The sequence below is a fragment of the Ailuropoda melanoleuca genome, chromosome 1 (assembly GCF_002007445.2).
Source record: "Ailuropoda melanoleuca isolate Jingjing chromosome 1, ASM200744v2, whole genome shotgun sequence".
NCBI lineage: Eukaryota > Metazoa > Chordata > Mammalia > Carnivora > Ursidae > Ailuropoda > Ailuropoda melanoleuca.
Genome location: NC_048218.1, coordinates 162,489,088 through 162,501,739, shown reverse-complemented (window position 1 = coordinate 162,501,739; position 12,652 = coordinate 162,489,088). Strand labels below are relative to the sequence as shown.

The window sequence follows — 12,652 nt, the reverse complement described above, 5'->3', positions numbered from 1 at the left end:
AAATGCAATATATTTTTGTGGATTTTGTATCATGCCACTTTACCGAATTTGTTTATCCATTCTAGCAGTTTTTTTGATGGGAGTCTTTTGGGTTTTCTATATATAGTATGTCATCTGCAAGGAGTGAAAGTTTGCCTTCTTCCTTGCTGATTTGAATGCCTTTATTTTTTGTTGTCTGATTGCTGTGGCTAGGACTTCCAGTACTATGTTGAATAGAAGTGCTGAAAGTGGGGGCGCCTGGGTGGCTCAGTCGTTAAACGTCTGCCTTTGGCTCAGGGCGTGATCCCAGCGTTCTGGCATCGAGCCCCACATCAAGCTCATACACTGGGAGCCTGCTTCTTCCTCTCCCACTCCCCCTGCTTGCATTCCCTCTCTTGCTGGCTGTCTCTCTGTCAAATAAATAAATAAAATCTTAAAAAAAAAAAAGTGCTGAAAGTGGACATCATTGTCTTGTTCCTGACTTTAGGGGAAAGGCTCTCAGTGTCCCCACTGAGGATGATGTTAGCTGTGGGTTTTTCATAAATGGCCTTTATTATGTTGCGGTATGTTCCCTTTATACCTACTTTATTGAGGGTTTTTGTCACGAATGGATGTTATACTTTGTCAAGTGCTTTTTTCAGTGTCTGTTGAAATGATCATATGGTTCTTATCCTTTCTCTTATTGATGTGATGTGTCACGATGACTGATTTACAAATATTGAACCACCCTTGCAATCCAGGAATAAATTCTTGGTTGTGGGTGAATGATTTTTTTTAATGTATTGTTGGATTTGGTTTGCTAGTATTTTGTTGAGGATATTTACATTGATGTTCATCAGAAATCTTGGCCTGTAGTTCTTGTTTTTGGGTTTTTGGGTTTTTTGGTTTTTTTTTTTTTTTGTGGTGTCTTTATCTAATTTTGGTGTCAGGGTAATGCTGGTTTTAGAATGAATTTGGAAGTTTTCCTTCCTTTCCTATTTTTTTTTTTTTGGAATAGTTCGTGAAGAATAGGTATTAACTATTTAAATGTTTGGCAGAATTTCCTTGTGAAACCATCTGGTCTTGGAGTTTTGTTGGCAGTTTTTAAATTATTGATTCAGTTTCGTTGCTGGTAATTGGTCTGTTCATATTTTCTATTTCTTCCTGTTTCAGTTTTGGTCAGTTATATGTTTCTAGGAATTTATTTGTTTCTTCTAGGTTGTTCAGTTTGTCGGCATATAGTTTTTCATAATATTCTCTTATACTTCTGTGGTGTTTGTTATTTCTAATCTCTCATTTGTGATTTTGTTTATTTGGGTCCTTTCTTTTTCTTCATAAGTCTGAAAATTTATCAATTTTCTTGATTTTTTTCAAAGAACCAGCTCCTGGTTTCATTGAGCTGTTCTATTGTTTGTTAGTTTCTGTTTCATTTATTTCTGCTCTAATCTTTATTATTTCCTTCCTTCTGGCTTTAGGTTTTGTTTGTTCTTTTTCTAGCTCCTTCAGGTGTAAGATTAGGCTGTTTGCTCTTGAGATAGGCCCATAATCCTACATACTTCCCTCTTATGACCACTTTTGCTGCATCAAAGGTTTTAGGGACCATTGTGTTTTCAGTTTCATTTGTTTCCATGTACTTGTTAATTTCTTCTTTCATTTCCTGGCTGACCTAGTGACTGTTCAGTCGAATGTTATTTAACCTCCTTGTATTTGTGGTCTTTCCAGATTTTTGTTGTTGTTGTTGACCTCTAGTTTCATAATGTTGTGGTCAGAAAAGATCCATGGGGTGACTTTGATCTTTTTAAATGTGTTGAGGCTTATTCTGTGGCCTAATACACGATCTGTTCTGGAGAATGTTCAGTGTGCACTTGAACAGAATATACATCCTTTAGGAAGGAATGTTCTGAATATATGATAAATCCATCTGGTCTATTGTGTCACTCAAAGCCATTGTTTTCTTGTTGATTTTCTGTTTGGATGATCTGTCCATTGATGTGAGTGGGGTGTTAAAGTCCCCTATTATTATTGTATTATCATCAATTATTTACTTTATATTTGTCATTAACCATTTTATGTATTTGGGTGTCCCCACGTTGGGTGCATAAATATTTACAATTGTTATATTTTCTTGTTGGATTGTCTCTTATATTATTACATAGTGCCCTTCTTTGTCTCTTGTTATAGTTTTTGTTTTAAAGTCTTTTGTCCAACATAAGTATTGCCACTCTGGCTTTCTTCTGACATCCATTTGCATGATAAATGTTTCTCTATCCCCTCAGTTTCAATTGGCAGGTGTTTTTGTGTCCAAAATGACTCTCTTGTAGGCAGAATATAGATGGGTCTTATTTTTCAAATCTATTCTGTCACTTTATGTCTTTTGATTGGAGCATTTAGTCCTTTTTCATTTCAAGATATTAAATTTTTTTTGAGAGAGGTGGGGCAGAGAGAGAGAGAATCTTAAGCAGGCTCCATGCCCAGCATGGAGCCTGACTCAGAGCTCAGTCTCAGGACCCTGAGATCATGACCTGAGTCACAATTAAGAATTGGACACATAACTGACTGAGCAACCCAGGTGTACCCCTCATTCCAAAATATTATTGATAGACATATATTTATTGCTGCTTTTTTTGTTTTTTTACTTGCTGTGTGGTTTCTGAACATTTTCTCTGATCCTTTCTTTTCTTTCTCTCCTTCATGGTTTGCTGGTTTTCATTAGTGATACCTTTGGAATTTTAAAAATTCCTTGCATATTCATTAGTGGTTTTTGATTTGTGGTATAACATCTTCTGCATATAGCAGTCTATATTAAACTGATGGTTGTTTATGTTTGAACCCATTCTTTGTTCCTCCTATCCCGTTTTAGGTATATGTTGTCATATTTTACATCCTTTATTTTGTGAGTTCCTTGACTGATTTTGCACAGAAATATTCAATTTTAGTGCTTTTGTGTTTTCTACCTTCATACTGTAATTTTTGGTCTTTCCTTTCCACTCAGAGTTCCCTTTAATCTTTCTTGCAGGGTTGGTTTAGTTGTTGTGAGCTCCTTTAGTTTTTGTTTGGGAAACTCTGTCTCCTATTCTGAATAACAGACTTGCTAGATAAGAGTATTCTTGGCTGCCATTTTTCCCATTCAGCACTTCGAATATATCATGGCACTCCTTTCTGGCTTGTAAAGTTTCTGCTGAAAAATCCACTAACAGCTTTATGGGGTTTTCTTTGTATGTAACTGTCTTCCCTTTTTTGCCACTTTTAATATATTTTCATTATCACTGTATTTTTCCATTTTAATTAAAATATGTCTTTGTGTGAATTTGCTTTTGTTGGGGTTTCTCTGTGCCTTCTAGATATGTTTTCTTTCCTGGTTTAGGGAAGTTTCCAGCTACTTTTTTTTTTTTTAATATTTTTTACTATGTTAGTCACCATACAGTAGATCCCTAGTTTTGATGTAAAGTTCCATGATTCACTACTTGCGTATAACACCCAGTGCACCATGCAATACGTGCCCTCCTTACTACCCATCACCAGCCTATCCCATTCCCCCCCGCCGAAGCCCTCAGTTTGTTTCCCAGAGTCCATAGTCTCTCATGGTTCATTCCCCCTTCTGTTTACCCTCCCCTTTCTTCTCCTACCGATCTTCCTACCTCTTATGTTCCATAAATGAGTGAAACCATATAATTGTCTTTCTCTGCTTGACTTATTTTGCTTAGCATTATCTCCTCCAGTCCCGTCCATGTTGCAGCAAATGTTGAGAAAACGTTCTTTCTGATAGCTGAGTAATATTCCACTGTATATATGGACCACATCTTCTTAATCCAGTCATCTGTTGAAGGGCATCTTGGCTCCTTCCACAATTTAGCTATTGTGGACAATGCTGCTATGAACATTGGGGTGCATATAGCCCTTCTCTTCACTACGTTCCAGCTACTTCTTCAAATAAATTCTCTGCCCCCTTTTCTGTCTTCTGACTCCTATTATGTGAATGTTATATTTCGTGGAGTCAGAGTTCCCTGGGTCTGTTCTTGTTCTGCATGATTCTTGTGTGTGTGTGTTTTATTCAGCTTGATTACTTTCCATTACTCTGTCTTCTAGGTCATTAATTCCTCTGCTTCTAGCCTCCTGTTCATTCTATCAGGCATGTTTCTCACTTTGTTTATTGAGCTCTTTATCTCTGTTATTCCTTATCTCTGTGTTAATAGTCTCACTGATGTCCTCTACTCTTTTCTCAAGTCTAGTGAGTATTCTTAGGATCATTGCTTTAAATTCTTTATTAGGCATGCTACTGTATCTGTTTCACTTAGATCTCTGGCCATGGCCTTGTCTTGTGCTTTCATTTTGGACAAATTCCTCTATCTTTTCATTTTGTCTAAGTCTTTCTGTTTCTCTGTGTTAAGAAAGTTAGCTATGTCTCCTGTTCCTGAGGGTAATGGCTTTATGAAGAAGAGGTCCTGTAGTGCCCTGCAGTATTGCGTCCCCTGTTCCCCAAGGCCTAGCACTTCTGGGAGTGTCTCCAATGTGTCCTGCCCTCTTTATCCTTCAGATTAGTCATCCGCAGAGGCTCTCTTTGCCTGTTGTGGGCAGTTTTTGGTTTCTGGTCTGTATGTGGCACATTTTATAGGTGTGCTCTGGTCTGCATGTAATGAGATCTTGCACTGCTGCCACTGGAACTGAGGCCTCAAAACTTGCAAATCAGGAGATGCAGTGTTGGCATGAGTTTGGGGCGGTCTTCTCAGGGAGGGGACCTACTATCCTGGGACTGAGGCAAGCATGAATGGAAAGGGCAGTTCTTCCAGAGCACAGGACTTGGTGTAAATGAGTTAAGAGCAAGTGTTTGCATTGTGCTGGTTCCCACAGATGGCTGTGCTTTTATGCTGATGGGCAGGGGAGGGAAACGGCACCTGCCAGTTCCTGTATTCCTGGAAGGGTCTCCCCGTGAACCCTGTCTCTCTGGGACATACTACGAGATGAGCAGACAACCTCCCCACTATGTGCCCTAGGTGCTCTTTACATTCCCGTTTCCACACTGTATGTTCGCAGGCTGTTTGTGGCTGCTTTCGGAGAGAAGGCAGGCAGTGTCCTCCTTGCTCTCTCAGAGCCAAGTGTGGTGACCTTTAAAACTCCAGGCTTTAAGCACCACTGGTTGCAGAAGTCACAAAATAATGAGGCCAGCTGCTTTCCAAGCCAGTTGCTATGGGGATTTGTTTTCCCTGTGTGCTCCCCTGTATGCTAGTCTATCTTTTGGCTTTCTCTGTGACCACAGCTCCCTCCCCACTGCTGTTGCCACAGTCCATTTCTCTCCCAAGCCATATCTCTGTCCTTCCTGCCTTGATTGCTGTGGCCTTTTCTCTGCCTTTACTTGTAGTTTGTTCTGCCAGTCTTCAGATAGATTTCTGGAGTATTTAGGATGATATAATAGTGATCTAGTTTTATTTGTGGAATGAGGCAAACCTAGGGTCTTCCTATTTGGCTGCCATCTTCCCCTCCTTCTACAAGTAGGCTTCCATCACAGACAAGCTGGGGGTAGTAGTCAGCCAAGGACTGTCCATTTGTTACAGACCCATGGGGTCTCAAGCCTGCTAGCCACGAGAGCCAGGTGGTTAAGAGGTATTCTCTGTTTGGCAGCCATAAAAACTAGAACATCACACTTGTGTAATAGCTCCCCTCCAGGAGAAACTGGTGCCTTGGAGGGTGGCAGAGGAAGGATGCAAAGATGGTAAGCATTGGCCACTATCCTTATAGTGTAGTCCAGCAGGCCCCTTGTTCTTTTGAGAGGTCTGCCCTTCAGATTGCTGCTTTAAGATAACAAGCCTCTTTCACAAAAGTCTGGATGCCTTTCAAAGGGCTGACTTTGTGCAGGTAAGTCTATGTGTGAGGCCTTTAAGAACGATTTCTCAGTTTGCTATAGCCTTGTGGGTCTCATGAATGTGAGCCCCATTGGCTTTCAAAGCTAGATATCTGGGGAGTTGGTCCCTCCAGTGCATGTCTTAACAATGTGGGGTTCGAAGTCTTTATTCCTCGGAGAGAAGTTTTTTGAATTCCCTTCCAACTGTGGATCGCTGTGCCAAGGGTGGGGTTTATGGTGAGAATGTGTCTCAGCCTTTCCCACTTGCTTAGATGTCAGTGTTTTGTTTGCTGGATGTATAGGAGGTGCTCTGGGAGTTGTGGGTTTTTTTCCTGAGGAAATTTTTCTACACGTAGCTGGAGGTGAGTTCAGGATCTTCCTACATTGCCACTTTGAACCAGACTCTTCATGCTTAACTTGTTTAGAACACTTCAATCCAAGCATCTCACCTATCTCTTGAACACTTCCTCAACCACTTAGTGACCTTAAGCATGAACTCCCCTGGTGTCATTTGTAAAACAGAGTCAGAATATGGAAGAATAGTCAAATCATCAATAAATAACACAGAAGCTGCTTCTATGTTTTAGGCACTGCTAGGTGTTGAGTTAGGAAAATCATCATCTGCATCCACAGGAAATTAAAGTAGTAAAATTAGTTGGTAAGCTCTATAAAGCAGATGCTGTTATTTCATCCTTGTGTCCCTAGCACCATACTCAAAACAGCGAATGACCATCTGCATAACATGGAACTAAAGTATTTCCAAGAATAAGGGTGGTGGGGGTGGATGATGATTACATGGGACTCAAGCCACCTGAAAAGTGAGGGAATGGAAGTATGGACAGGGGAGATGATGTGTGACAGTGGTTCAGCTAGGACTACTTCGTGTCCCAGGTGACCTTGTCATTGCCCTTCCAGGTCCTGTGATCCTTCCACGAGGGGGCCTGTACTTACCAGCTTCATCTTCCTGATTTGGCAGAAGGGCCTCCTTGATAATTTGTTGACTGTGGACCTTCTCTGTGGGCAAATGCACACCCAATATTTAAATGCAATTTTGGGGGGTGGTCATTCCCTGGGGCTGTCCCATCCTCCTAGCAGCCTTCCTCTCTTGGGAATAAGCTGTGTTTCATTGTACTTTGCTGGATCACAGCCTCAGTGACGTGCTGTTTATAAATAATACAGGAGGTGGAGGGAGTTAAGTGGCTCCTGGGCCAGATGATGCAGCAGGTGCTGCTCTTCTCTCTTTTGCCTCTTCAGTTCAAAGGTTATATCCTGAGGGTTTGGGTTCTTTTAGAAACTGCATCTATTTTATCCTGGTTGGTATTTAAAATCCACTTTGAATAACATTGACTTGGATTTCCTTTCCCTGGGACTTGGCAGAAATCTTCTGATGCAGCCCTCCACCAACTTCTTCTGTCACTGGTGCCCTGTGTGTTGGGCTGGGGGGTCCTGCAGTGCCACCCATTTGTCTAGCCACATTGCATTTTTCTCCCCAAAATGACTAATGACCTGAGTGGAACCCTTCATAGTTTACCCTGTTCTCTGACATCTGCAAAAACAAAATGATGGTTGGTCAAATGAAGAAACACACTCACAGAGGTATACCCAAAGTCACATCTCAAATACATAGCAGAGTTCAAACACAGCCTTGTCACCAAATTCTACGTTCTACTTTTTTTTCTTTCCTGAAAAAATTTAGATTCAGCCAGCTAGATTCAGTTTAGATGATCCCAGTTTTGTTGGCAACATCCAAAGCATCATAGTCAGGAGCCAGTTGAACATATGCCACCTTCTTTCTATTGGGCCTGATCAGGGTGTTGATCTTGGCCATGTCAGTGTCATAGCGCTTCTCCAGTCTGTTCTGGTGCTTGTTGGCCTTGACATCCACAGTGAACACAAGTGTGTTTTCTTCATGGCTGACTTGGTAGTTAGGGGGAACTTGATGATGGCATAGTGGTCAAGCTTGTTTCTCCTGGGGTGCACTCCTTCGAGGATATTTGGGCTGTCTTCAGACAGACAGTGTCTCGGGCTGTCAAAAAGTAGATGACATGTGGGGGTGCCTGGGTGACTCAGTCTGTTGGGCGTCTGCCTTCACCTTGGGTCATGATCCTGGGATTGAACCCTGCATCGGGCTCCCTGCTTGATGGGGAGTCTGCTTCTCCCTTTCCTCTCCTCCTGCTTGTGCTTCCTCTCTCTCAAATGAATAAAATCTTAAAACAAACAAACCTGTAGGTGACATGTGGATTTTCTTTTTCTTGATGACTGTGGATGCATTTCAGCACTGCTTTCTTGGCCTTCAGACTTTGCTCTAATTTTGGGAGGGGCAGGGGCTTCCTTCTTTGCTTTCATTGCCATCTCTGGGAAAAGGTAGGTTCTACTTTTCAATATGATTTGCTTTTCCTTGAGTCTGTACAGTTCTTGATTGGCAAATTGAATGTCAAGGACTATCCTCTAGTGAACAGAGCTGGTTAGCTTATTCCAACATCTATTTTCTAAAAGGCCTTTGTGCTGCCTGTTTAGCACCATTCACTCATTTATTCAGTAATTACTGAGCATGTCCTCTGCCCAGCTGCTGGGAGAGCACTAAAGTATAAATTAGATACGATTCAGGGGCTGGCCTGTTCCCATGGATTTTTTGTTTTTTGGACATTGACTGATTTTTGTCTCTTGCAGAAATGCCAGCTAATACAGTGGCTCTGCTGGGTGCTTGCTGTAAACTCCAGATTATTCCTATGCTTTGTCACTTGGTAAGGAACCTCTCAGTGGGGACCTGGGGATGGGTACCTAACAACTGATAAAACACCTTTAGATTTTTTCATCTACAATAGCCCTTTGATATAGATTAAACAGGTATGATTATTAACCCCACTTTTTACAAACCATCCACATCACACCGCACATCCTACCCTACAGGAAGACTAAGGCTGAGAGGAAAAGCATTTGTACAAAGAATTTGTTTGCAGGGCTAGGACCCAACCTTGTCATTAGATTCCAAATCTCAAGCTTTTCCCATTGTTTGTTTGGAGGGAATTTTGGCCAAGGTTTAGTTGTAATATTTCAGGGAAGGAGCCTGACATCCTGTTACTTGCAATGGCAGTGCTACGGCTAGACCAGTTTGATTCAGCTCTGCATCTAATTCACTAAGGAGGTGTTCAAGAGGACTGCTTTGTCTCAGATCATTAGCTTTGTGCCCTAAGGAAATTTCATGGCAAGAGCAAGAGTTAGGTAATGACGAGCCTAGCCCTGGAGAGTCAAGATTAAGCTTTTCCTTTTTAAATTACAAACTGGGTCATTAATAGAAGGAGCCATAGAGAGGCTGTCCAGAAGCCACTCAAATGGTGCAGGGTAGCTGAGCATACCTGGCTGGATTATTTTAAGGTCTGGATAGTTACTAAGAGCCCAGACCAATATGCTATGTAGGCTCAAAAAAACCAAAGCTCAGACCTCTGCTCTAGGAAGCAGGTATTGAGATTAAGTGCCTGACCAAGGTCCTGAAATTTGTTACCCATCTACTGTGGGAACTTGGAACACCATGCTTAGTGCCTTAGGTACTTCTGTGCATGGCCAAGTCATCTGAACAAGGCATCATTCTAAGGAGCAGTTTAGAACCCATTCACAACCAAAAGTAGATTCTACCCACCCAGAGGAATGCTGGGTTCTTATACTTTGACCACTGAAACTGAACTACTTGAAAATATGCCAGCATGGGGGTGGGGGAATGGGATGGGTAGTAAGGAGGGCACGTATTGCATGGTGCACTGGGTGTTATACGCAACTAATGAAGCATCGAACTTTACATCGGAATCCGGGGATGTACTGTATGGTGATTAACATAATAAAAAAATCATTAAAAAATAATTTATTAATGTATAAATAATCATAAAAAACCAATAATTTGATTTTCTGTAACATTTTTAAGTGAATTTGCTTAAATGTGTCATTTCAGCTCCGTGCTCTTGCTGATGGAGTATCTGATCTTGAAAACCCAGACTTGGCTCCTCTGAAAGATACGGAAAGGTTTACGATCGTGCAGCATTTGTTTGCCTCAGTCGACATGACCCTGGAGAGAGAGCAGTCATCCGTGAAAGTTGTCACCCAGAAGGACCCTAACATTATTTCCCCACTCATTCTTTACATAAGCCTGAATGGTTTCTGTGCTTTAGGCAGAGCACATTAAGAGCATCATATGTGAATTACAAGTACATGTCATCAGCCGAGGCTGGGTATCTTTCAGCATTGTTAAGATCCTACTGAGTGTAGCTACCATTTTTCATAAAAGGCCTCTGCTAATGACCCAGTGTCTGAGTTAGATTCTAGCATCTGAAGAGCTAGGAGAGGGTTGAGAATTCTCAGCTAGTGTACAGACTTTTTTCTGCAGGAAAAATGGGTCCATCTATCTATCTGCTATACAAAAAGAGAGGAGTCTGACACTTAGATCGAAAAATTCACTTTAAATTGTGAATGCTATAGGAAGACAATTTATAGAAGTCTGTTTTAGATGTGCTGACAAATGGACTGTAAATGCCATTACATATATTCTGCTAAACAAAATTATACTAAAATAATCTAGTAGCAGGACACCCTTCCTTAGGGGTCTAGCTATAGACATTTTTTTTGGTTATGCTTTGATGAACATACCAATTCTAAGTCTATAACAATGCTATTTCCCTTGCATTCTTTGTATTTTATAAATTAAAAATCTGTAACAAAGAAAAACTCTGAACTGTGTATATTTTGCATTTAATTCTGTTTGAAATTCTTCTATAAATAACTTGGACTGTCTCTCTAGTGCCTCTGATTCCATTGCCACTAACCACTGGGAACCTGAAACCACTTTTCCTTAGCAAAAAGTAGCTAAGACTTCCTCCTAGAATTTGTCTTACTTCAGGAGCAGGAAGGATAGAAGTAGCAGTTATTGAAAGAGAAACGTGTTACTCAGCAATTCCAAGAAATGAAGCAAAATAACGCTTTCATCACCCAATTAAAAATGAGACTAAATCTTATGCAAATACTTCTGATACACAAAAAGAGTACGCTGTGTGGCAACAACCTAAAAAGTATCTTAAACGGGAAAGGAATCTGCCAAAGTGAAAATAGTTGTGCTACAACAGGGGCACTATACATGCCTTTTTGTCTTTCTTTCTGAAGTAAGTTTTATAAACAAATTGATAACAGGTTTTGTAAGAAGAATCTACTTACGTAAACACAGAGCTACACGTGTATCACAATGCAGTGGGAAGCTCCTTTAAGAGTCCACAAAAAACTTCTCTTTGGGGAGAAGATTTAGAAGTTGGGACAAGACTTCTATTCTTGTTATAGTTTTGTACATATTTATTAACCTCTAAATTAAAAACCACCAACCAAAGCCAAGCCAGGTCAAACCAAAAACCCCAAAGCAACAAAAACTAAAGATCAGCTTCAGGCAGAAAGAGGCCATCCCAGCACATGCCAAAAGTTTGGGTTACATCACACAGGCAACTAAGGCATTTGGCCGTTTCCACAATTACCAGCCAGTTACCCTGTTGCATTGTGTTTTAAAAATTTGCAATTGACTACTGGGTATTTACCCCAAAGATATAGACGTAGTGAAGAGAAGGGCCATATGCACCCCAATATTCATAGCAGCATTGTCCACAATAGCTAAATCGTGGAAGGAACTGAGATGCCCTTCAACAGTTGACTGGATTAAGAAGATGTAGTCCATATATACAATGGAATATTACTCAGCCATCAAAAAGAACGTTTTCTCAACATTTGCTGCAACATGGATGAGGAGATAATGCTAAGCGAAATAAGTCAAGCAGAGAAAGACAATTATCATATGGTTTCTCTCATCTATGGAATATAAGAACTAGGAAGATAGATTGGTAGGAGAAGAAAGGGGTAATCAGAAGGGGGAATGAAGCATGAGAGACTGTGGACTCTGAGAAACAAACTGAGGGCTTCAGAGGGCAGGGGGGTGGGGGAATGGGATAGGCTGCTGATGGGCATTAAGGAGGGCATGTATTGCATGGTGCACTGGGTGTTATACGCAACTAATGAATCATCAAACTTTACATCAAAAACCAGAGATGTACTGTATGGTGACTAACATAATAAAAAAATATTATAATAAAATTTTTAAAAAATTTGCAATTGAAAAGGATGTAGCCTTTTGCTGCTACAGCATAGGCTGCCCAGGACTCCAGTTAATGCCACTCCTTAGCCCACCCCACGGTGATGTGGTGGACAAAGCAGTGCTGGGCATGCTTGAGTGGGCCTCCAAAAGGCTCTTCTAAGTAACTGGTATCCTCATCACTACACATGATTATTAATTGTAAATGTACATTTACATTTGTAAACAAGTTCTGGCAGACCAGACACCTAGAAAACAGAGAGAAAATAGAATATTTCCCAGAACAACAGAAGTGGAAAGCCACCTTCACTCAGATGTTCCCATGACCAACTGTCTTTCACAGGTGGATTCAGGAAGAAACATTTCAATTAGCTAGTGTGCTGTGGCCCTATCAGGGTCCCTCAGGTGTCCATGATTTAATAATGTTACCTTATGTGCCAAGAAGGGACTTGACAGGTATTTTTCAGGTGACAGACTTTGAGACATAGATTATCCTGGATTATCTGGGAGGGCCCTTAGAAGGCAGAGGGTCAGTGAGAGACTTGGCCAAAGAAAATGCAGGAAAGATGAGGCATAAGAAGGATTCACTGCTGTTGCTGGCTCTGAGACAGAAGGAGGTCAGTTCAAGAACAGGAGTGCAGTCCACGTGACAGCCAGGAAGCAAGTGGGGACCTCAGTTCTACAACAGCATGGAACTGCAATCTGCCAACAACCTGCAGGAGCCTGGAAGCAGATTCTCTCTCCAG

The 12,652-nt window shown here is 41.1% G+C and overlaps 1 protein-coding gene across 1 annotated transcript in view; it reads left to right on the top strand.

Moving 5' to 3' along the window:
• GSDME (gasdermin E) overlaps nt 1-10,454 on the top strand; it is a 66,710-nt gene extending 56,256 nt beyond the window's left edge. Inside the window, exons 11-12 of the mRNA XM_034669327.1 lie at nt 8,465-8,538; nt 9,738-10,454. Coding sequence (XP_034525218.1) covers nt 8,465-8,538; nt 9,738-9,968 — 305 coding nt within the window. The 3' untranslated portion in view covers nt 9,969-10,454. The remainder of the gene's footprint in view (nt 1-8,464; nt 8,539-9,737) is intronic.
• Nucleotides 10,455-12,652: the final 2,198 nt, after the last annotated feature.